The sequence below is a fragment of the Dipodomys ordii genome, unplaced genomic scaffold (genome assembly GCF_000151885.1).
Source record: "Dipodomys ordii isolate 6190 unplaced genomic scaffold, Dord_2.0 Scaffold59, whole genome shotgun sequence".
NCBI classification, from domain to species: Eukaryota; Metazoa; Chordata; class Mammalia; order Rodentia; family Heteromyidae; genus Dipodomys; species Dipodomys ordii.
The window spans coordinates 9,317,205-9,343,222 of NW_012267275.1; the positions used below are offsets into that span (position 1 = coordinate 9,317,205).

The 26,018-nt window shown below is 37.0% G+C and overlaps 1 protein-coding gene across 1 annotated transcript in view; it reads right to left on the minus strand.

The window, feature by feature from the left end:
- LOC105989802 overlaps positions 1-26,018 on the minus strand; it is a 107,288-nt gene that overhangs the window by 52,017 nt on the left and 29,253 nt on the right. Inside the window, exons 5-6 of the mRNA XM_013022018.1 lie at positions 17,620-17,797; positions 4,565-4,743 (exon numbers count right to left, since the gene is read on the minus strand). Coding sequence (XP_012877472.1) covers positions 4,565-4,743; positions 17,620-17,797 — 357 coding nt within the window. The remainder of the gene's footprint in view (positions 1-4,564; positions 4,744-17,619; positions 17,798-26,018) is intronic.

Below are 26,018 nucleotides of genomic sequence, written 5' to 3' on the forward strand. Positions count from 1 at the left end.
ACTTACATAAGTGTGCATCACAGCTTTCTGTCTGGTGACTTCAATTCAATCCTCTGGTCTTTGTTAAAATATTACTTCCTTGAAAAGGAAATCATTATACACTCCTCCTAATTTTAAATTTCCTAAAACTTTTGGCTCATACTTTTCCCAGTTAGCAACCTATTGCTCTCAGTATCTCTCAGCTCCTAAGCAAATGCTATGTAGAAACAAACTGCGTTCCTTTATGTCCTCCTATACAGTAAGCATGGTGCTGAGATTTCTCAGTAGAGGGCGCTAAAGGAACACTGCAGTGAGCAAAAATGTGTTTCCCAAGTGCTACAGGGAGGGCTAGTGGAGGTGGGGGTCTGTGAACATCACGGGGTGATTTGACCTAGACAGGTACCCAGAACACGTTATTCCCTTGAGCCTTTTCAACCTTACAATGGCCTCGCCAGCATCTTACTGCAACTCTTTCCATATAAGCATTGTAAGGTTCAGGTCCTCCTGCCCATCCCGAGACCTTGACTCTCTATTCTCTCCCTTCCTCTCTTACAGTGCTTTCTACATCACTTTTGCCAGGCCCTTTGAGAGAGGAATGTCTCCTATTCAAGGCCTCCTACCACCTCTTCATTCTCATAACATAACTATGTTTCAGCAAATAGCTGATGTTTCCTTGCCCCACTAGTACTCCAAAGTGCTGCTTCCTGGTTGTCTTGTGACCATGGATTAACTCTAACTTGGCAAAGCAGTGAGTTGTTCTTCTATCCACCAGATTAATCTCTTCCACGAGAACTGAATTCCTGGCCTTTTAGAGGGGTATGCTTTCTCAGTTTCTCCTTCCTTGAATAGGCTTTCCTGATGCCATAGCCATAGTCACTTTTCAAAAAATTGATGTTAGATGAAATGAACCCCAAGATAAACATTCAAATGTTTTTTTCCTTTCATGTGATTGTTTCTAACATATTTATAAGATGATTTCGTTGTGCCGGGTGCTGGTGGCTCACGCCTGTAATCCTAGCTACTCAGGAGGCTGAGATCTGAGGATCGCGGTTCAAAGCCAGCCCGGGCAGGAAAGACCGTGAGACTCCTATCTCCAATAAACCACCAGAAAACCAGAAGTGGTGCTGTAGCTCAAGTGGTAGAGCGCTTGCCTTGAGCTGAAGAGCTGAGGGACAGCGCCCAGGCCCAGAGTTCAAGCCCCACGACCGACAAAAAAAAAAAAAAAAAGATGATTTCTTTGTTGCTTTGTATGTCCCTCCCCCACGATATAACCCCTGCTTTCACTGTATTTCATGTCGGTATAATTTGTGGAGGGGAAGGGCAAAAACAAACCGTTTAAATAGGGATACAGGTGGACCCATTGCAACAATGAGATGTACAAGACATTATGTCAAAAAACGAACTTTACAACTTTGGTGGGGGTTGGGGGGAGGTATGGGAGGGGAGATGGGAAGGGATGGGAAGGGGAAACAAAGGAGGAGGCAACAATGCTTGATAAGAAATGTACTCATTATCTTGCCCATATAATTGTAACTCCTCTGTACGGTATTTTCACAATAAAAATAATTTAATGTTTTTTTTTAATCAACCTGTTATGTGATTCTACCTCTCAGTCCAACCAGACTGCTATCATGCTCCATCTTTAGAATCACAGTTATGTAGTTTTGTGTAAATTCATTTACTCATTTCATTCCTCCCTGGGACTGTATGTACAAACAGGGCAGGCATCATGTGTGTTTTGTTGCCTTTCCAGCACTTACTGAGTGCCTGGCTTATAAAAATGTATTCAATAAGTATTTATTGCATGAATGGCTACTGTATGTCTGAGTTCATTTTCTGCTAATTTATTCTGTTATGTTCTTCTTGTGCCTCATTAACTCTTCTTTCATTGCTATCCACTCTAAAGATCAGACATAATATATTCTGGAATTTGAAGCACTACACACATCTGATTTTAGCTCTTTGAAAACAAAACTATGTTTTTTGAAAAATATTTTACCATCTCCAAATTAAACAATATATCATAATCCTGGTCACAATTGTAGTTACTTAGAATATTCTTTTCTTAGTTATGGCCAAATCACAAGATCTATATTTCTTTTCTTTCTTTCCTTCCTTCCTTCCCTCCTTTCTTTCTTTCTTTCTCTCTCTCTCTCTCTCTTTCTTTCTTTCTTGTCGGTCGTGGTACCTGAACTCTGAGCTTGGCCGCTGTCCCTCAGTTCTTCAGCTCAAGGCTAGTGCTCTACCACTTGAGCCACAGTGCCACTTCCAGTTTTTTCTGCTTATGTGGTGCTGAGGAATTGAACAAGGCAAAGCACTCTACCACTAAGCCACCTTCCCAGCCTGATCTATATTTCTTTTTTAAAGACAGTTGCAAATATTTAAAAACTAACTAGAATTGCTACTATAGTTCTAGTTTTTCACATAAATTTCACTTAACAGGCCTGTTCTGTAATTCCAATGACCAGACTCAGTATTAGGAAATGAGGAGTGGTGGGGATTATGGAAAATTATGTTGCGCATGCTTTACCTGCATATGTTTAATTAAAAATTATGACAATACCATACGAGCCAAACACAAAATCTGCAGGCAGCACCATTCATCTGAATGTCACCTGCCTGGCAAACCCATACCTAAAATATTGGCTTCAAGGATCATTCTAAATTTCAAGGACCAGGAATCTTAAAACAAGAAGTTGCTTGACTAAAAGTGGTTATTTATTTTTACTCAAGGACAATAAAACTATCATCTACTATTATCACTGTTTCACAGAGGTAACAACCATTTTCAGTGAAAGCCAGGAAGGACAAAAATCTCAAGATACCAATCTCAAGAAAAATCTAGCTTACCTTAGTTATTATTAGTTTTTTTGTTTGTCTCTTGACTAGATGGAAATTCACTAGGTTACAAATCAGAATTATCCTGAAAGCTTAAAGAAACCACACACAATTTGCAGGATCACACAGTTGGAGATTCAGGAGGTAAAGCAAAGGAGATGTTTTGCAGGTGTGTTCTAGGAAACTCCTCTGGTGCTTTTGAAATAAATCTAGTTTATAAATTCAGGTCTGCTCCACTTCAATCCCCAGAACGAGAAATCATAGACAAACTATGATTTCTTATTCTGTTTAGAGAGAATCCTATTTTCCTGCACTGGGGGGAGACAAAGTTTTTCCAAGTAGCTCTACAGCTCCATTGCTATAAAAGACAGAGCATTCCATGTCTGTGTCACAAATATTTATTTGTTCTATAATCTAGGAACAGAAATTCTTCACAATAATCACTATGCAAAATCATTCCTCTTTTTTTAAAGTGTATTGATTTCTTTATTGACTTGTTCCAGAAAGAGATTAAGGTTTTTTATATGCTTGCATACATACATATTTATTAAAGTTAAAATTAAGAAACTAGAGAAATGTAAAATGAAGGCCAGAAAATAAGATTGCATCATGAATGAGGCCAATGACTGAAAGCTGGTGCTTTGAACTTTGATAAGAGGTCACAAATGCGCTCACAGTTAACAGTTAAGCCACTAGGGCAGAAGTCAGTGGGACACAGTGGGTCCTCAGTTAGATGGCAGATGCATATGTTCCTTGGGACACGGCGTCTATTGAATGCTTACAAACTGTTGCTACAGATTTCTTTTTTTTTGGTAGGTTGTGTGGCTGGGCATTGTCCCTCAGTTCTTCCAGGCAAGCATTCTACCACTTGAGCCACGGTACCACTTCCGGTTTCCTGGTGATTTATTGGAGATAAGAGTCTTCCTGCCTGGGCTGGCTTTGAACCATGATCCTCAGATCTCAGCCTCCTGAGTAGCTAGGATTACAGGTGTGAGCCACCAGCTTCCGGCTGCTACCAAATGAACCAGAGGTTGGAAATTGAGATTTCTGTGTGAAATCTCTGATTCAATCATGTTTGCATCTGATTCACAACATAATACTGGATTGCACATGGCTAAGGAAACATGTGAGTTTGTGAGATATTAACATCACTGGAAGAGATTTCCCCAATGACACAGGCCCAGAGAGACCCATCTGGGGAGAGTACTGACTGCTGATTTTGACGCTATCTTATAAGACTCCTATGAGATTGCAACCTTCACTTACTGTTAGATCACTATTCTTAAATAAAAAAAAATCTGGGAAAAACAATGAACTATTCCAGGTTTCTTTTTTGGTACTGTGCCTAAGAAAACCAGACCTGAATTCTGCCACTCAGGAAACAGTGTATAGTCAGTGCAGCCCTGCTGCCTTAGGCCCACTTTGATTTCTCTCTGGTACCAGGAATTTACTTTGGTTCTTACTTTCTTGATATGAAAGATTTCACAGAGGAACTGAAAATAGAAAGGAGATGGAAACTTATACCAGTCGTGATTAATATGGTAGAAGAGAAAATAAAATCCTCTGCGTACGAAAGTTCCTGAAAAGTTATAGCAGGGAGAGAGAGAGAGAGAAAGAGAGAGAGAGAGAGAGAGAGATTCCAGAATCCTCAACATGGCACCATACTAGACACTCTTTGGGTCATGAAGTAATCTGTGGGACTGTTCTTCTCAAGGTTTATTGTGTGTATCCCCTTCCCTCAGTTTACCTTTTTATGTTTGTAGTAGTGGAGGCAGCCATCATGTTTCAGCACAAACCACCTCTTCCTCCAACCCTTCAGGAAGCCAGAATGAGTCCTCTTATGCAGGTAGCCACGGCAGGTGGGCCAAGGTGTGTTGGGGCAGCGACTGATGTCAGATCCCACCACCAGAGTCAAGATGTCTGGACCTAGAGGCATGAGTTTTGGCTAGTTCAGTGATTGAAAGACTCTTAGAATCACTGGCAATGAGTGAAGACTGAATAAGTAATTGTTACAGATTTTAGAAATGGGATAAAATAGAATCCTAGTACTGACTACATCAAATTCCTTAGTAATTCAAATCCTTGAGATTATGAAAAAAAAAAAAAGAAACTGGAGGGATAAAATTATAGGGAGCTGAACTGGGACCTAGGTTTTCTGATTCGTGGTAGAGAGCTCTTTTACTTAGCCAATACTGCCATGTGTTTTCTAGTAATGCACCCTTTAAGTCCATTCATTTTTATTGGGTATAATAATCAGAAGCTGCACTTTTAAACATACAGTGACTTACTTCCTAAAACAAAGGATGAGTAATGTTTTTGCCTTTTCTACCTCACTTTAGTTTAAAAATAATTACCCTCTTTGGCCAAGGCAGGATCTAAGTCACTGCTCAATTTTTTGTCAGCATTGCCCCTCTCTCAAAGTCAATTTCCAGGGTTTTGTTTTTGTTTTATTTGTTGTTGGTCGTGGGGCTTGAACTCTGGGCTCTGTCCCTCAGCTCTTCAGCTCAAGGCTAGCACTCTACTACTTGAGCCACAGAGCCACAGTGCCACTTATGGCTTTTTTCTGCTTATGTGGTGCTGAGGAATCGAACCCAGGGCCTTATGCATGCAAGGCAAACACTCTACCACCGAGTCACCTTCCCAGTTCCCCCAGTTCTTGAAGTTAGAAGGAGACAGAAGTTCTACAAGCGCAGAGATACTTGATTTTCTTCTGTCTGTCTGACTTAGACTGTGAGTTTAACACTGGGCTTCCAGATTCCCCTCCTTTCCATGTGACAATGCCCTCTTTGTTGCCTGGACCTAAGTGGTCTCCCCTTTCCCTTAAGTCTGGCATGGGGTATATCTTGGAGGAATTTGACCCTGCTCCTGTTAATATGAGGTCACTATTTTCCCACTTGTGTTCTGATGCTGCCAGCATGGACACAGATTTTTTTTTTATCACATACCTACCTTCTGATGGCTTAAAACAAGTGTCTGAATGTCACTTAGATGGACAGCAACCCTGCCATGCTCTGAAGACTGCAAATGGGGTATGACTTCATTTACAATTCCTCTGAGAGGGAGGCCACATCCCTGAAGGGGGACATTTGGCCTGACTTGGCAGCGCCTGACTTCATCATGATGTCTGACATTGAGATTACCGATCTGTTTAGAGCTGTCTATGGAAATGGGGGTCAGGGAGGAGACTCTTCCTCTATAAATGACAAGCACCAGCCCAAGGGATCATTCCTGGCTGAGCCACATGGCCCCGAAAATAAAGATTTGTCCCAGAAAAGGCTGACACAGTCTTAACTTTAGCAGCACGCAAAGCACCTTGGTAATTAAATAACTCTCTGTGTGTCAAGATAATTCTTCATTGCCATGTAAATACATTTTAATTTATTGAACTGCCCTTAAGCTCCTGTCAAAACACATCCCGAAAAATTAGAAGAAATACTCCAGATTGACCAGTAACCCACAAATGTCTTTGTCTTTGCACTTCAGTCCCCAAAGAACTGTACTCCTGGACTAATATACATAGTTGACACATCTGCCAATTTATTTATGTACCGCTGCAGCGGGGGGACGCCTCCAGGGGTCACTTTCTTCTTGCTTACACAGACTGCATGTGGGTTTCTCTGATACTGATCAGGCAAAGCTTGTGTTTCAGCATGGCCATACACATAACTTGGTGCACCAGGAAAAAAAAAAAGCTCTCTAGGACAGCGATACAGATGGCCTTGCTGTAGCCTGCTGGTATCATCTATCTTATTAGCGAAGAGTTTTTCACATTCAGGGTGAAGACATGAGCCTGTTGCCTTGGGACTTACTGGGTTCTAAATAGTTGTTGGGCAATAGTGGTATTTTATCCTTTACAAAGTCCTACCAGGGTCCAGAGGGTTACTTTACATTCACAGTGGCTCATTTTTTTGGGGTCCGGTCATGGGGCCTGAACTCTGGGCCTGGGTGCTGTCCCTCAGCTCTTCAGCTCAAGGCTAGCACTCTACCGCTTGAGCCACAGCGCCACTTCCGGCTTTTTCTTTTTTTTTTGCTTATGTGGTGCTGAGGAATCGAACCCAGGGCCTCAGGCATGCAAGGCAAGCGCTCTACCACTGAGCCACCTTCCCAGCCCCTCACAGTGGCTCATTTTTTTAATGTAAGTTTTTCATTGTGAAAATACTGTACAGAGGGGTTGCAATTACATGAGCAAGGTAATGAGTATATTTCTTATCAAGCATTATTGCTTCCTCCTTTGTTTTTCCCCTTCCATCCCTTCCCTCTGACCTCCTCAACTACACTCCCCTCCCCAGCCTAAATTGTAAAGTTCATTTTTTAACATAGTGTCTTCTACATCTCATTGTTGCAATGGGTCCATCTGTATCCCTACTTAAACAATTTGTTTTTTCCCTTCCCCTCCCCAAATTATAACAGCATCAAATACAGTGAAAGCAGGGGTTATACCATGGGGGAGGAATACACAAAGCAACAAAAAAATCACACGGTACCTTATAAATATGTTAGAAACAATAGCAAGCAAGAAAAAAATACTTGTGTCCCTATCTTGGGGTTCATTTCACTTAACTTCATCTTATCTGGTCATATATATATAGCTTTAGACATTTTCTGCTTGTCCCAGACATATACAGGTTATTGCAAATAAGGGAAACCATGGGACCTATGTTTCTTTAGGCCTGACTTACTTCACGTAATAAAATTTTTTCCAGCTCTTTGCATTTCCTAACAAATGGGGCAATGTCATTCTTTCTGAAGGAGGCATAGAATTCCATTGTGTGTGTGTGTGTGTGTGTATATATATATATATATATATATATATACCACATTTTCTTAATCCATTCATCTACTGAGGGGCATTTGGGTTAGTTCCATATCTGAGCTATGGTAAATAATGCTGCAATAAACATAGTTGTGCTGGTAGCTTTAGTATGGCCTTGTTTGTGATCATTCAGGTAAATGCCCAGAAGTGGGATTGCGGGGTTATAGGGGAGCTCTATGTGGAGTCTTTTGAGGAACCTCCATACTGTTTTCCAAAATGGTTGAACAAGTTTACAATCCCGCCAACAATGAAGTAAGCTTCCCTTCTGTCCACATCCCCTCCATCATCTGTTGTTATTGGAGTTCTTGATTGTAGCCATTCTAACTGGGGTGAGGTGGAATCTCAATGTTTTGCGCTGCATTTCTTTCATGGCTAGAGAGCTTGAGCATTTCTTCATGTGTCTATTGGCCATTCTTATTTCCTCTTCAGAGAAGTTTCTCTTTAAGTCTTTAGTCCGCTTATTTATCGGGCAGTTGCTTCTTTGAGGATTTCTTGTTGGGGGATTTACTTTTTTGAGTTTCAAGTATGTTTTAGATATGAGACCCATATCTGTTGTTTGGCTAGTGAAGATCTTTTCCCAGTTCGTGGGCTTTCTATTGATCTTGCTAGCTATGTCCTTTACCATGCAGAAGCTCTGCAGCTTCATGCAATCCTATTTGTCCAACGTTTCTTTGATTTGTTTTGTTTCTGGGTCTCTATTAAGAAAATTTTGTCCTGTGCCAAGGAGACCTAGGGTTTCTCCTATTCCATCCTGTTTTCTGGATGTCTGCTTTGGCTCCCATGTCTTGGATCCATTTGGAGTTGATTCTGGTGCAGGGTGATATATAAGGATCTAGCTTTAGTTTTCTACAGGTGATTAACCAATTTTGACAGTGCTCATATTTGATATGTACATTTTGGGTGAAATCTTTAAAAAATATTAGTTGTATAGTCACTATGGTTGTCCTAAGTGTTTGTTGGATAAATTAACTTGACAAATACAAATATTTAAAACTTTATTTTTGTTATGACTTATGAACTTACTAGGATCTAAAATTATAAAGGGTCTTAGTTCAATACCTCTCCATCTAATTAGGAATGCAAATCACCTGGTCTGTTTAACTGTATAGCCTTGTTCAGTGGTTTTGACATGTGGTCTTACAGTCTACAGTGGCAAAAAGTGCTCAGGTAATGTTGGATAGAAATTAGAATTCCACATCCTTAGGCCTTTCTCATTTTTCAAGAGTCTGTATTACTTAGTTTACAGTCTTTGCCTTTAACAATGGTATTTCTTCCTTTCTTTGACTATGATTTAGTTTCTCCTGGCTTTAGTTTTTACCTCGACATTTCTTGGCAATAAAATGATTACTTCCCCCTCCCTCATATAACTTATTTTTATCTTCCCACCCTGGAGGAAGGAAATACATAAACACTGTCTTCCTTTACTGGATGTTGCTTGCTTTTGAGGAAAGGTGAAATGTAGGAAGCTGAAAGATGGACGTCTACTGCCAGAGGTGCATTTCATGAGATGAAGGAGTTTGAAGACCTACATGTTTAACTTAATTCTTTGGTGATAGCATCCTTCAAAACAAAAGCAAGCCAGTAAACACTTCTTCCCAAATACTTTGGCCTGGAGGTTTGGAAGTAAGGAGTTGTGGTGAGGCTATTTACAGCTTCAAGAAAGAGAAAAATAATTTCTTTTTCTAATTCACACTCTTTCCTTGGCTCACTGCTTTCTTCCTATGTCACCAATCTTAAACTGTCTCAGAGTCACACCTCTGCTGTCAGACAAACTCTGCCACCCTCACAAATGTGACCAAGAAATGTGCAAGACATATTCATCCCAGAGGGCACACTGCATTCAGCAGTGGAGAGCAGGACCCCTGGAGGCTCTGGGGTGTTTGATTTTAGTAAAACTTGCATTTAGTAAGGCAAAGACATCCTAATTGGGCAAAAGACTTCTAAGCTGATTAAACTGTACTATGTCCCTTTACTCTCTTCACTTGGAATTAAATCTTCTCTTTAGGTTTCCAACTATTCAGTCCTATAAACACCAAAACCAGGCTGTGAGGGAACCCTCATTAAAACAAAGATTCAGCTGGTTGTAGTAACATACATCTCCAATCCCAGCACTTAGGAAACTGAGTTGGGAGGATCTTCAGCTCCAGGACAGCTTGAGCTCTATATTAAGATCCTGCCTCAAGAAATACATACATACATATACACACACACACACACACATACATGCATGCACTCATGTGTACTCTTAAACAACAAAATCATACCACCTCCACCTGTAAAAATTGCCATCAGCAATCTTCCCCATCCCCCAAAGGCTCACATGTTGTCATTTTTAATTTGATAGAGAGTACTTTAAAAAATGTGTTTTGGCTTTCCCATCAATAGAATAAAGCTACTTTGTACAGCTGTGTTTGATTATTATTGAATAGTAATGGTACTCACATTAGATGCTGTAATAATGAGTGACTTATTATGCTAGTCTGGCATAGCATAGTATAGCATTTACGTTGGAGGCTAACAATCAGACTTCCGATTTTAGTGCTGTATCTGTAGCATATCTGTAAGTGGCTGGGCTGTGTGCTAACACAGGCTGGTTGTGAAAGAATCACCAGGGAGAGTTGATGAAAATTACAAATGTGCAGGCTACCACTACAAATTTCATATGTAAAATAATATCCTGGTGAGTCTGACATACACTTAGATTTAGGATTCAATATCCTGTGAAAAGTGACTTGACATTTATAAATTTAAATCAGTTTCATGTGCACTCATATTCTTTTCATAGGCCCACTGCTTCTTAGGAGTCCTGTTTTGTTCTGTTCTACTTTCACCATTTCTGCCTATACATTTTTTGAATGCTTGGTCCTGTTTGCAAGTTTTTGTTTGTAGCTTTTAAACACAGATGCAGGAAGCAGATCATACCACATGGATGTTGGCACATGATTATCTTTGGAGTGCAAGGACCCAGTTTTGTTTCATTTTGCTTTATCTTTCCTTATGCACTCTGCCCCTACTGTGTATATCCACAAAATGTATTTTGTATAGTAATGTGACTACCCTATTTTATGTGTCTTGTTTTACATACATTCTATTCTGCTAAATCGAATTCTATTTCTCTGTCTTAGCTCTCTGCCCTTTGTTCCTCCTCCTCTTTTCTTTTTCAACTCAAAACAATTTAAAAATCTATCCATGGTGACACACACACACACACACACACACACAAATAATTTCTAAATGAGGCATAAGTTCAGGCTGTTTATTTATTATGATCTAGTTTCCATTTCCCTAGTAATGGTCACCCACACCACTTCTAATTCCTTTTTAACACATAGATGACTGCTCCAAATGTCCTTGTATATATCCCTTAAGAAGTTTTTGGGCTTATCTGCTCTAAAGTGCCACTGCTAGGACATGAGATTTATTGGTACTTTACAAGAACTATCATATTGCTCTCTGAAATACTTACATCCCAATGAGAGTAGATGATGATTTTCATTTCCTTATCATTATATGCTGGTCAAAGCTATCTATTATCTGACATTTTTTCCCCTAAAATCATGTATCTAAAATGTCATCTTGTTTATCATTTGTATTTCTTTGATAACTACATACAAAGTTATTTTCCAATTTCTTTTCTTGATGTTTCTTTTCACGTTAAAATTGAGGTTTTTAATACAGCTGAAGTCTGCATTTGTTGTATGTCATGTGAAGTACAAGTGTTTTGTAAAAATAAAGGAATAACATATTGTCCTTTATTTTTTGTGGTTCTAACGTTATTATATAGAATGTGCAATGTTTGAATATGTTTCTGAGTTCTCTAGATCACTCTTGTCCACTGGTGTAATATCTGTATCTACGGAAGAACTACATTTTTATACTAAGCTATTGTTATGGGTTTGTAATATGCCTTAATAAGTAATATAAAGAGCTCTTTTGCCATCACTTGTCATATGTATTACCAAATAGGTATTAATTTGTAAAAATATTGATATATGTATTATTTTATATTTCTGAATAAATATTTTTAAACAATTTTATTGGTACACTGAGCTTTTAGATTAATTTGGGGAGAGTAGACATTTAAGTGTTCATTCATGTCCCTTGATGGAGTCACAAATATTTGCTATGACATATTTTTGCATTCTTTTTTAGACTGGTTCTTAACTGCCTTATAATTTTATTATTTGTAGTTTATTGCTGGTACAAACAAATGCTGCATATATAAAATCAGGACATTGTAAATTCCCTGTGGTTTTTTTTAAATAGAAGAACTTGGTTTGACAAGTCTTTTTTCTAGAGCTAGCATTGGTTAGCTGATTCTGTTAGTCATAGAATCTAAAAATAAGGATAGCTGTGTTTCTTTCCTTACAGAACGTGTCCCTTTATTTCCTTGCTGTTATTGGCTTAGTAAAGACCTTGACATCATGAAAAACAGCATAGATCATCTCCTTCTCAAAAGAGATATTTCTAATATTTCTCCAGTAAATCTTATGGTTTCTTCTTTTTAAAACTAAATCGAACTTGGTTGTTCAGATGCACCACATTTTCCTTAACTCATCTATCAGTTCATTTAGATTGTACATTTAGATTGTTCCTACCTTTGTCTCTCATGAATAGTGTTTCAGTAAAGATGGAAACACAGAGAGCTGTTTGGGATCCCAATTTCAATCCTTTTGGATGAATATCCACAAGTGATTAGGTCATATAGCTTTTCTTCCTTAAGTTTTCTGAAGGGTTTTCTATGGCAGGTATACATTTTCATTTCCTCCAATGGTGCATAAGAGTTTTAATGTCTCTACTTCCTTGTCAACTTGTCTACCATTGATAACAGTGATGTTGATAAATTTGAAGTCATTTTGTATTTTTTATTTTCCTGGATAATTAGTGACATTGAGCACCTTTAATATATCTATTGACTATTTCTGTATCATTAGAAACATGTCTCTTCCTTAACCCCTTTTTTCAAGAGTGTTATTAGGCTTTATAGTTTGAAATTGTGGTTCTGAATATATTTTAAAGACACATTCCTTATTAGAAGTGGTTTAGTTTGGTATGATCTAGTTGTTAACTAGATCACAGTTGTTAACTGTGCTTTTGGGTCATATCCAAAAATTACTCTTAAAACCAACCCCTTTCGTTTTTCTGGGTTTGGTTTATGGGTTTACTAATGTTAAAATAAGTTAATTTTTGTGTATGATGCCAAGCAAGGATCCTACCACATACTTTTTCAAGACTAGCTTTGAAGTCACTGTCCCCTATCCATTATGAGTTTTTGGTACCCCCATAGAAGAGTTGGTTCTACATGCATTCATTTATCTGGCTATCATGTTCCACTGGCCTATTTCTCTGCCTTAATGACAGAGCCATATTATTTTGTTTATTGTTATTGTAATTTTGTGATTGATTTTGAAACAAAGAAGTGTGGTACTATCACCTTTGCTCTTTTCCCCCAAGACTGATATGGTTGTTTGTTGTCTTTTGTGGCTCCATATGAATTTTGGCATCATTTTTCCAGATATGTTAAAATGTTACTAGACTTTTCTTAGGCATAACATCAAATCTATAGATTGCTTTGGGTGCTATGAACATTATAGTAATACAAGTTCTGATTCATGAACATAAGGTATCTTTCACTGTATCCTCTTAATTTCTTTCACTGATGTTTCTTAGCTTTTGGTACACAAGTTTTTCACTTCCTTTGTAAGATTTAAGCCTGAGTATTTTGTTTCTTTTGTTGCTATGAGAAGTGGGATTGTTCTCCTGAATTGTTTTACAGATAGTGTGTAGAAAAGCAAGTTAACTTTTGTGTATTGATTTTTATAGACTGCGATATTACCAAATTATTAGTTTAAAAAGATTGTCTTGGGGATCTTTAGTTTTTCTCTATATAACATCATGTCCACTACAAATAGGAAGAATTGGATTACATTTGATTTAGAGGTGCCTGTCTAGAAAATGAGCTGCCAGCCATGAAGAAGCTGAATTACTTTTTTGAGCTAGGTTTTGTTTTGTCTTCTTGTTCTTTTGGTCTTCTTATGATATGCTGAGAATGAGGAAATCGTGACATTCAACATCCCAAACTCCCATCTCTGTTCTCCATGAGAACTGTAAGACTTGAAAATCACCAATCTTCTGGAGACACAAGTAGAAAACAGGAGGTGCTGGACGTGTGCCCCAGCATCTTCCCTTATCTCAGAGAAAGTGGTAGACATGGGTTTTCTCTTCGTTGCTATGTTGAGTATAGGGATTCTGGCTTCAAGGAGTCTACTTTATTATTTGCCTAGGATGTGAAGTATTTCCATTAGTTTCTGTACTTTGTACAAAAGAAACTTAAGGGTGAATTGTTGCTAAATTTTATATCAAAGGAAGGGAGAGGATGATCCAGGTCTTCCTACTCTGTAAACTTGCTGACATTTTCCTTTTCTGATGCTTATAGTTTGTAACATTCTTTTTAAAACCACTTTTTAAGATTTGATAAATTCTGAGTTGAATTTTTGATCTGGGGAGAGGCTCATAAATACAACAGAAAAACTTTAAGGTAGTTTTTCTTTAGCTTTATTTCCTATGATTAACAAAAATTCATTTGGGCTATATTTTCTTATTAATATAATGATCTATCTGATATGTCAAGATAATCTTTTTTCTAAAGATATAAATGAAACTAATCTATTGTAAAGTTCTATTTAAGTAACAGTTTTGAGGTATATTACATTTGAGTTATTATGTTGATTTTGAAAATATTACTTCATTTTACCCTAGCATCTGGTATAGCTATTAGCAAGTCTGATGTCTATTGGATTTTATTTTCTCTAGAGGCTATATGGTTTTTCTCTCTTGAAATATAAAAATAATTCTCTTCATGTTTGATATTCTTACATTTCATTATCATATGCCAACTTGAGGGGTTTGCTACCATCCATTTGGTAATCTGAATTTTTTAAAGTTTTCTCTTCTTTCGTTATTTCTAGAAAAAACATTTAAAGCAGCTTTCTTTCCTATTTGATTTTAATTTTCTAGGCACTTGATTAAATTATCACCAGGTTTTTCTGATGTTATTGTTTGTGCTTATTAATGGTTTAATATATTTTCTTTTTACCCTTCTCCCTGATAATTTCTGTGAGGATTTCTTGCTCTCCTCCATTTTTTGGCAGTACTAGATTTTGAACCCAGGGCCTTCCACTTGCAAGGCAGGTAATCTGCTGCTGAACCACACCCCTAGCCCTCTTTTGTGTACTGGTTATTTTGAGACAGAGTCTCATTTCCTGTCAAGGAATATCCTGTTATAGGGCTGTATCCTACCATTCTGGATAACAGGTAGATGACACTACATCTAACTTTCAGAAGTTAGGGGAGGGGGTTTTCTAAAAAACTTTCCTGCCCAAGATGGGCTCAAACCTCAATTATCCCAATTTTAGCCATCTAAATATGTACTATTACAGATGTAAGCCACTGGTATCTAGTTATGAGAGTTTTTATATGAAATAATTTGGATAATTTACATATATTCCTACTATATTATCTTTTGTTATCCAACTTATCTAACATACTTTTTTTTTCAACTATTATCTTCTTCATACCTCCAACTGATCATTGGTTCCTCTTTACATTGGCTTTTCTGTTCCATTGCCAATATTCTATAAATGTCTACCCTCACCACTTTTATGACACTTGCTGATTTGATTTCAAATGCTTATTCTCTCAAATCTCTTCAGTTATTTTCTTATTATGAATTGTACCATAGAACATCCTTTTTTCTTTTAACCTGCAATGGTGTGTCTCAGATGTCTCGATTTTACTAGGCAAATTCTGTTATATTGGAATTTGTTTTTTAATCCCAGAAAATATATAGTGTGCAGCGGTGAAGGTTTGAAATGCAGATCAGAGCTGCTGCCCCTATTGGTGGGGATAGAGAAGGTGCTGAGAGTAATTTCACCAGGGAGGGGGTCTTTTGGGTTGCCCTCTTGGTGCAGACATTGTATTTTTGCTTTGTTTACACTTTGACCTGGTGACTGAATTTCAGGGAGTCTGTCTTGTATAGCTTTGCTATACTTAATCAGTCCTAGGGATTCTCAGAAGACTGTCTGAGTAAGGAATGATTGGCTCCTTGATCCACCTGGGCTCATTGTACAGATTGTCCACAATGCGTGCTGCCATTTTTCTAGCTTTCAGTAATATTGGGGTGAAGAATTTGGCACTCATGGTCATGCATGTGAGGAAAATGATAAAACCAAGTCCCTTAGCATATTTCTTACATGGGACGTTATTCATTCTTCTTCTTTTGGCTGTAATTACCACCCTCCTCAACAAATAGAAGTATGACTTGATTTTAGTTTACCAAAAGTCTTTTTCTATCCTTTAGCATCTCAGATCTAGAATTCAGTTTCTACTTCTGAGGCACCTTCTATGTTGGGCTGAGGATCTGTAAAGGACAGAGGGTCATGGTCTCCTCTGGGGAGGGGATTATAGGCAGAAAATAAGGGGTAGTTGAGCCCAGATTATAACAGCAAACAAAACCCATTCTACTAAGTATTCCCAGAAGCAGCTCAAGCTAGTATGCTGAATTAATTACCTCCTAATATTATTTCACCATTTTATCACAAGTTAGAATTTTCTCTATTCAACTTTTAGAGGTGTTCAATTAACTGATTTAGTAAGGCAAATGGCTCAATATTATGAAGAACACTAAGCTTGAGGAAAAATAAAAGTATTAAGAGAAAAAAATCACTATATATCCATTTAATTAAAAAAACAGTAAAAGAATTATGTTGTAATACCTAAGCTTGAGATAAAACCAGGTCATTACTATAATCATTACTTTATTACTTCAGTTTGTGAGTCAGACTGCACAAAGATAAATGTTTGTGTGAGACTTATAAGCAGTTGTTGCTCATATTGACTGACAATGTCTTAAATATTTGTGTACCTAGTACAAGTTTTCTAGAGCAGCAAAATATCAAGTCATCTCCTTTAGAAAAGATTCAGAAAAACTTACCAAGGAACACCATTCTTAGTGATTTTCTCATGCTAGTCTCCACTAGAGAAGTGCTCCCAGGTTGCTAATCATTAAGCCTGAGAAAATGCAAGTGATAACTTACTGTTCAGCAAGTTATACTTACTGCTTGACACAGGTGGCCTATCCCAAAGGCCCATTCTTTAAAATGTCTTTGTCCAATAATATATTTCAGATTACTGCAGTATGTATTCTGTCACCAGAAAGCCAAGGATAGGAGGATACTATACCAAATAATCCTATGATGGAGCACAGTGTTTACCAGCTGTATATTTTGAGGTCCACAGGGAGATAAGGATTTGTGACATTGTGACAAAGAGAGTAAGTTGTTTTCCAGAGGAAAAAAAATGGTATTAATCTTTCCAAAGTTTACTGCTAAGGGGTGCAAGCATGCAGGGCTATACATTATTGCTTGCTCTCGTGGTGGCAAGAAACGTGCTAAAATTGCTTTAAGGGAAAGATTCAAGTGGATGTCAGAGAATCTGTAGAAGCTTTAGGCTCAAGCTTTAAAATTTTCTCTCTATTCGCTGCTCAGCCTTTCTTCCACTTTTCCTCTCCCCTTCACTTTTTCACATTAAAACCTGAGGCTCTTAACTGTACAAATTTATGGAAAGAAAGACAAGGAAAAAGGAAGGGAGGGAAGAAGGAGTGAATGTAGGGAGAAAGAAAGAGACAGAATAAACACATTTTTGTAAGGAGCACACGTATTTTTGTGTAAGGAGTTTAAACAACTATTTTGATAGAAGACTATGTTTTGCTCACTACCATTTTCTGGGTTCATTATTGTGGTTGATCATGGAAACAAAAGGTATATGGGATGGAAATGTGATTTAATTCCTATGCAAATTTTGTTGATAACAATGCATTAAAGGGATACTGGGGAGAAAAGGACATCTGTAGCTTTTCTGTGCTGTGCTGCTCCCACATTTGAAATTCCTGCATGCTTGGGCTCTGGACCCTGTCTGTTGGCTCCACCTACCTTTCCTTGCAAGGTGCACCGCTTCTGCATGCTCTGCACTGGTGACCTCCGTGCCATTGACAGAGAGCACCACATCTCCAATCTGGAGCCCGGCTTCCTCCGCGGCACTGTCTGCAAGTACATAGACAATGGTCTCATTGAAGGAGGGTCCCAAATTGAGTGTCCTGCTGTTTGTATTCTTTAAAAAAAGGCTCTTTCTCTAAAGGGCCTTTCTTTCCAACTTTAGACAATTGCCTGTGTCATTTATAAGAAGGAAAATGCTTTCCTCTCAGCCTCCTTTTCATTCCCAGGACTCACACATTCAGCCAGGCCTCTGAGTGGCCCCTTTGCAATATAATAGTCAAGCTGCTCAGAAACTCAATCTATTGAGTTGAACCGTTAGTTCTCATTCCCTCATTGCTGCTAAGGATCTTTGTAACCCTGAGAAAATCACTTAACCTCAGTATCTTCATCTGTAAGAAGAGGGTGGGGCAGAGCTTCTTTGCAGGATTGTTGCAGGAACAAGTAATTGAAATACTTATGAAGTTGTGGCAAAAACAGATCTAGGGTGGTCAGAGGGAGAAAAAAAAAGAAATAAAGAGCAGCTTTTACTCTCATTGTTTAGAGTCTTCCTGAGCCTTTTCAGAAGGGAAGCCAAAAATAACTTAAATCCTAGGACCTGGGCTGTGGAAGCTGAGGAGGACCTTCCCAGAGGTTATTTCTTTATCCCTTGGATTTCTAGCATCTACACTGATTTCCTGAAACACATCTAATATTCTCTAGGGATTAAAAAGATGTAATAAGCCATTTGAATGTGCATTAATTTTATTCAGGCCTTCTATACACTTGCCCAACATTCCTCTTGCAACAAGTTAAATCTATATTTTCTTTTCTTTTCCTTTAGATGTAAGTCATTTTCTCTTTCTTATGTAATAATGTTGAATACAGGTGTACTGCACTGTTCATTGGCTTACAATGTGGTGATTACAGAATTTCATTTTCTAGAATATCATAAACCTCAAAGAAATTTTAGAAAATGTTAAAATTAAAATCAGTTTTAAGCATTACTCAACTGGTGAGGTAATATGACTTAGAATATTTTAAGTAATGGTGATAGTTCGTCTGTGCCTGTTTACAATAGGAGAAAAGGCTCTGTTTGACAAGCAGTGGTCCATCAGTATAGGAAGGCAAATAAAGGGTAATATTTGATATTTCCATTTGTTTACATAATATCATATTTTTAGTAAAGTCTCATGGTATGGTTGAATACTTGATTTTTGGGGGGTGGTGGTGGTGGTTGACTTCTGGGCCTGGGTGCTGTGTCTGAGCTCTTCAGCTCAAGGCAAGTGAGCGCTCTGCCACTTGAGCCACAGTGCTACCTCCAGTTTTCTGGTGGTTAATTGGAGATAAGAGTCTCAAGAACTTTCCTTCCTTGGCTGTCTTTGAACTGCAATCCTCAGATCTCAGCCTCCTGAGTAGCTAGGATTACAGGCATGAGCCACGGGCACCGGGCTTCCGCCATAGTTTTAAAGGGTATAAAGAACTTGGCTATGACAATACCTTTTGGACTAAGTTCTAAAATGACAACATATATGCAGAGAATATTGTAATATCTAGTTTTAGGAAATTTTAAATCCCATTTAGAAGGAAAATATGTCTGTAACCTCAAAAGAAAAATATATTTGTAAGTCAGCAAGTGACAAGTGCAAAATAAACAACAAAGACAATAAGTATTATGAAATACTGAAAAGGAAATTTTCACTATCATTTGCAATAGTTACAAAAGGCTCTTCTATGCAGGCTCACAGTAAGACAGTTATTTTCAGACTCATAAATGCTTGCTAACCATTGGATTGTGACTAGAAGTGAAGTATGTCACATCAAGGATCACTACTTTACAAATGAAGAAAAAAATTAAGTCATGAAAAATGTGAGGTAAAAATCACACACCAACCAAGAACATCCATACTGGACTATTAATAACTTTTTTTCACCTTATGTCTTCAATATTCTTTTGTTATCAATTTAGAATAGAACAATCCGCAAGTCCAGCAAGAGAAGTATTCTGAGCAAAGGTAAGGATGTAGAATGTCGAAAAGTCAAGGATTCAGTTCAATCTGAACAGAGGTTGTGGGCAAATAGAGTTGTCATTTATGATAAGTAGGAAATGTTGCAGAAGTATAAGGAACATAAAAGTGTAAATGCAGATTTTGTACTTGTTTCTTCAACCATAGAAAGCCATTAATGATTATGAACAGAAATACAGAGGCTATGGGTTTTAAAATAGGGAGAGATATAAGCAGGGCATCATTGACGTTATGACTGCATTGATATGGAACTATATAGTATGACTCTGGAAATGGAAAGTAGAAATGAGGAGAAGGCACAGGCATTGGTTATAGGACCTGAAATATTTCATTGTAGTTATGAACTGGAAGCACTTCATAGACAATACAATTTGTTTCTTATTTTAGAATTTCCCATACTTAGCGAGCATAAACTCTGACATATGGTAGTTGGTTGTTTAAAAGTTGGTTGGATATATGTGTTTGTTTTTGATGTACAAAAATAACTATGGAAGAGAACATGAAAGTGAGCAGAGAAGTGTAGATTACTGAAGACAAAATGCTGGGGAATAACCACCTTTATGGAGAAAAAGAGGAGGCAGCAAAGGACCAAAAAACATAAAGAAGAAACAGATTGATCATAGAGATAATAGATTTAAGAGTATAAAATCAGCTACTGAGAAAAATTTCTGGCTAAAAGAGGATATCCAGAGTTTTCTACTGGGGTCACCAAAGTAATGATAATAACGGCATTTTTAATCCAAGACAATTTGAACAGTTGTGCCGATCAATATGTTAGATGGTGATTAAAGTTATAAATTATTCATTGCATGTGTCTAGTTTCCTCTCTCTTGTAAAATTTCCTTTTAAGCAGTTTTTATTTCTTCAAAGGGTCTGTCAATATGGAAGTATTTCTTTACAAAAATTTTATTGAATTTTATAGAATTTACATATCATATATTACATCCATTAAGCTTTTCAATTTGGTGTTTTTAGTTTATTTGTAGAGCTATGCAATCATCACCACCCCAATCTAATTTTAGAACACATTTTGTCATTTATTCCAGAAATAAAGTCCATAATTAGTCATGTTCACTCCCTATTTCCCCTCCAAGTACTCTGTACCAGGCAGCTAGTAGTCTGCTTTTTGTCTCTCTAGACTTGCTTATGCTGGAGTTTTCTTATAAATGGATTCATAAAATATGCTGTCTTTTGTATTTTGTTCTATTTATTCTGTTTAATGGTTTCCATATTTCTATGTTGTCATCTCTGCTATATTATCTTTTAATTGATGAACAATATTTTCTTGTAAGAATATAGCATATTGTTTCCATTCATCAGTTAATGGATATTTTGTTTATTTCTATTTCTTGGGTATGAAATACATCTTTTATAAATATGTCTATAAAAGTTTGGATTCTTTTTTTTACTTTTGATTGTTTTGTCAGTTGTGGGGCTTGAACTCTGGGCCTGGGTGCTGTCCCTCAGCTCTTCAGCTGAAAGCAAGCGCTCTACCACTTGAGCCACAGTGCCACTTTTGGCTTATTGGAGATAAGAGTCTCAGGGAGTCTCCTGCTTGGGCTGGCTTTGAACTGTGACCCTCAGATCTCAGTAGCTAGGATTACAGGTGTGAGCTACTGGCACCTGGCTAGATTCATTTTTTGTGGGCATATATTTTCATTTCTCTTGGCCGTGTTTCTAGAAATATAATTACTGTTTCAAATGGAAACACTAGAAGTAAGTTTTCAAAGAACAGTTAGGCTATTTTCCAAAATGTTTATAGAATATAATATTATCATCAGAATTGTACTCTTGCCAGAATTTGTTATCTGGCCTTTTATTATAGGCATCTCGGTGGTTATAAAGTGGCATTTCTGTGGTTTTGATGTACATTCCTCTGATGACAACTGCTGTCAAATATTGTTCATTTGTTTATTAGTTATTTGTATTTATTCTTCCGAAAAATAGCTAATCAAGGATTCTGTTCATTTTATAATTGTGGTATCTTTATGTTATTGAGTTATGTGAATAAAATTATTCCTGAAGTGTAACTCTTCTGGATAGAATTGATGTTAACTTTAATTATAGATAAAGCTGATTATGTTACTCTATTTTGTAATACAACTTACAAAATTTTCTTTTACCTATGAATTATGGTTGGACTTTGAAACATAACTTTTTGAGGAAGTGTTTCAAGATAATACTATAACATACCAAACAGATGTTTGCTATTTTTGGTACTGGCCTTGGAAGCAGACAGAAGCATTCAGGAATGAATGTAGTTGGAAGAACACAAGACAATGGTTTTGTAATTTTACATTTCTCCACAAAGAGTATTCAAGTGTATAGGTCTAAGTTTACTATGAAGATCTAAATGCTGTTACTTCATCTTTTCATAGTATTTGCATATAATGAAAAATCTGAAAACCATATGATTGAAAAAAATGAGCTGGTACTTTCTATTTTAAAACACTTATACTTTAAGAGTAGCATTTTAAATTCTAGGGCTTCTAAAAAGATGGGACTCAGTTATAATTTCCTCTATGGTTTGTCTTTCCTTAAATGTATAGTTTTCTTTTCAAGTTTGCTTGGTATCAAAGTTGAAACATCTGTTTCTTTTGTTTGTGCCAACAGATATCGCAAGCATTTAGGTTTTCATAGAAAATGTTCATGCAAATGCCAGCCGGGTGTGGGCAATTAGTTATGTAAGCTCACAGCAAGCTCAGTCTCTATATACTTACAGATAATCATTTCCATCCCACCTACAGGTCTCCTCGCTTTATCTTTTATCTACAGTGTGTAATTAAGCCTCTTTACTGCATCCAGAACAATGTTTTATCGTGTGAATAAGATCCTCAGAAGGGCTGAAAATATGTATAATTTTTAAGTCCCTTAACCCCTCATTTAGTAGATTTGAGTAGACAATGCGTTTCAGAGGATGCTCTTCATCACTGAAGACTACATTTAAAGAAGAGAAGTAGACTCAGCAGCTATGTGAGATTTTGTCAGGACTGCACTTTCTTCTGTTGAATAAAACCTCATGTATTGCACCATTTCTGCTAGAGTAAAGATGTGCTCAGCTTTTCCTACTGCACAAACCTCAAGATCTCCCAACAAAACAACTATTTCCTGTATTACTTGTTTCACATTTGAATGACGGAGATACAGCTAAGTGCCTCAGCTGAACAATTAATATAAAGGATCAGAAATTAGGTCATACATTTTATTAACCCAAATTTACTTATTTTTATAGAAAGGCAGGTATAAAAAGTGCACATAAGTTTGTGATAAAACAATATTGAACTTATAATGTCAGGCCTATTTGATTTTTGAAGTGTAATATATTACTTATAAATTCCTTTGTTTCTTGGAAGACTAATCTAGTCAAGTTAGAGAGTGAAATGAGGGGTAAAGCTTGGTAATGGAAAAGAAAAGAGAGGAGAGAGGATGTGGAAAGTAGAATTGAACCTGTCAAAGGTCTATTAATACATTCTTCATGAATAAACATTCGTTATTTTTAAGACAATTTCTTTAAAACTATAGTAAAGCATTCTGAAGCCACATTATGCTAAAAAGTTGCCTGTCTGTGTGTATAAAATATAAGCAAGATAATGCACAATTATTTTGTTTTATTTGAAGGGCACGAAGGGGACAAGTTGACCCTAAGCAAAATGGACAATTTTTATCTTTTAACATCTGAGCCCTGTCACCAAGTCCTTCTGTAACTTTCAGTACTCACTTGTTTGTGGTTTACTCTTTCAGCCCTGAATCCCAACAATGGTGAAGGAAGACTAGATCCTTTCCTTAGTTACTATCTTTTTAATAAAAATATACATATATTATAGTTATAATATATGCATATATGCTCAACTATGTATAAAATATGTATAAATGTGTATTGCATATATTTCATATATTTATACATGATATACTAAACTTTATTTGAAACTCATTCACACCAAAGGAAGAATATAATATGTGTTTGCATCTGAATATCTCATTATAGAATAAAATGCTTTTCTCTTGAATAAAATAACTTTTACTTTAAATTTGACCCTTGGCTTTTGAATATAATTGATTACATTTTCTAAAAAAATTGTGCTAAAACATAAACAACTATTAGAATTTTTAGAATTGTTATTTTGACTATACCTATAGATAAATTTAGGAAATAACTGACATTTAAAAAAAAGACAATGCTTTTCTGTTAATTTAGGTGTCCTCTGATTTCTTCTTTTATCTTGGAAATTTGGAAGTACTAATCTTTGTATTTTATTGGAATTATTTTATAAATTCTCATATTTCCCCAAGGCTTCCTATCCATATTCTTTATGACAATTTCTACACATAGCCCAGAAATACTTGTTGTGGGGACTAGAACAGACATAAAGCCTTTACTTGCCCCCACCAGTTTTAACCCATCTGATCTCAAATTGAGACCATATTCCACAGGATTGCTTCCAGCCAGAGACTACCCATGGGAGGGATGGCAGAGAATGGGTATTGGGGCTAATTGGGAAGTGGAAAAGAAGGGGAGGGTGGTGTCCTTCAATGGATATGCTTTTCTAGACCAAATACTTGTTCCTGATTGACCTGCGTCAGAATTTGTCACAATTGGACTGTGAAGTTTGAGCCTGCTTATTTTCATCTTTCAGGTGCATGATCTGAAGACTGTGGTTCTCAGCACACTCTCTTTCCTTGTCTGGTCACAATGATTTCCTCCAAACTCTTGCACATTTATTTTCAGTGTATTTGAAGCTAATTGGAACTGAGAAAAAGGAATTTCTTATTTCATTTTAAAGTCATTTATATATGCTCCCAAATCTCCTTTAATTAAAAAATTTTAAAGTATCTATATATGCACTTTTATGTCATGAGAAAATAAGAACTAAAGGGATCAACAATACAGAGGAAGGTCTGGCTTTAAAGAGTTGCAGGAAAGAAAGAAAAGATACAAGCTCAAGCACATTTGGAAGTGTAGTGATGGGATTTCTGGAAAACAGAAAATAGTAAAGATGATCTATTCTTAGAAGTCTGAGAGAGGCTGAGGTAGGAAAGTAGATTGGAAGAGAATTCTAAAATTTTGATGATTACATTGGATCAACTTGTAGTTTATGATTATTAGACTGGATTGGACTTACAGTGTCTAAACAAAAGGTCAGGTGTCTTTATTGCTAAGAAAGAAGACAAAAATTTGGATTTGATTCAGAACTCAATGTGAGAGAGAAAGATATGTTGGTAAGGTAAATTGAATAGAGACAACCGAAAACGTTATTTTATATCATTAAATGACTGAGCTCTGCTTATCCTATAAACACTTTAGTATTAGAAACAATGTGATCCAAGTGTGTAGCTAAGAAGAATCCATGTGGTACTTTCACATATTTAATATTAGCTTGAGAAAAAATGAGGCCAAAATCAAGCCATAAAAATTCAAGATCATACTATGTTGGAAATGAACTTTACAACATGTGAGAGAGGGGAGCTGGGGAGCAGGAAGTGGGAAAAATGACGAAGGGGGTAACACTGTTCAAAAAGATTTATACTCATTATATTACTTATGTATCTAACCCCTGTGTACATCATAACCTTTACAACACAATTTAAACAAATTCAAAGTCATTAAAAAATGTACAGAAGGATTTTTAAAGAAAACCACTCGGTGTCAAATACTAGCATATCAAGAAGAGCCCTCAGTGTGAACTACTGAAGCTTTGCTTATCTGTGTGATTCTTGTTTTTGAGTCCCTGGGTATGGAGTGTAACTTGAATCAGTGTGGCTTGAGGCTGGGAGGTTATAGAGTTCCATTAGATCTCACATTACTGCCTTGTATGAAAGCTTGTGGAAGGTAAAGATTCTGGTCCAGGGAGCACCCTGCTTTTCCAGAAATTCAGTCAAAATGCTCTCATTCCCTTTGCCTTTGGCCTTCGTGGTCCACAGGAGTCATAGCAAGCTAAGGATATTTGTATGGAAGTCTTCACGTCTCTTTCCCCCTCCTCATCCTTTAACACTGTGAATTGTAATAGGAGAGCTACAAGTGTTGAGATTGTTTGGACCCAAAGGGGAAGCCCATCACAAGAAGGGTCTGAAAATTTACATATTTCATAAAATAGCTGAACCACTGAAATAAATCATACACCGGTGTCATCTCAGAACTTTCTACTTTTGTCAGTTAACTAGTTTCCTTCATTACCTAAAACACTCTGAGTCAGATGTTACAGTATTTGCAACAGAAAGTCCTGAATGAAATAAATTGTTGTGATAGGAGTCAGGTTCTTTTTGGGGGGGGTCCGGTCGTGGGGCCTGAACTCTGGGCCTGGGCGCTGTCCCTCAGCTCTTCAGCTCAAGGCTAGC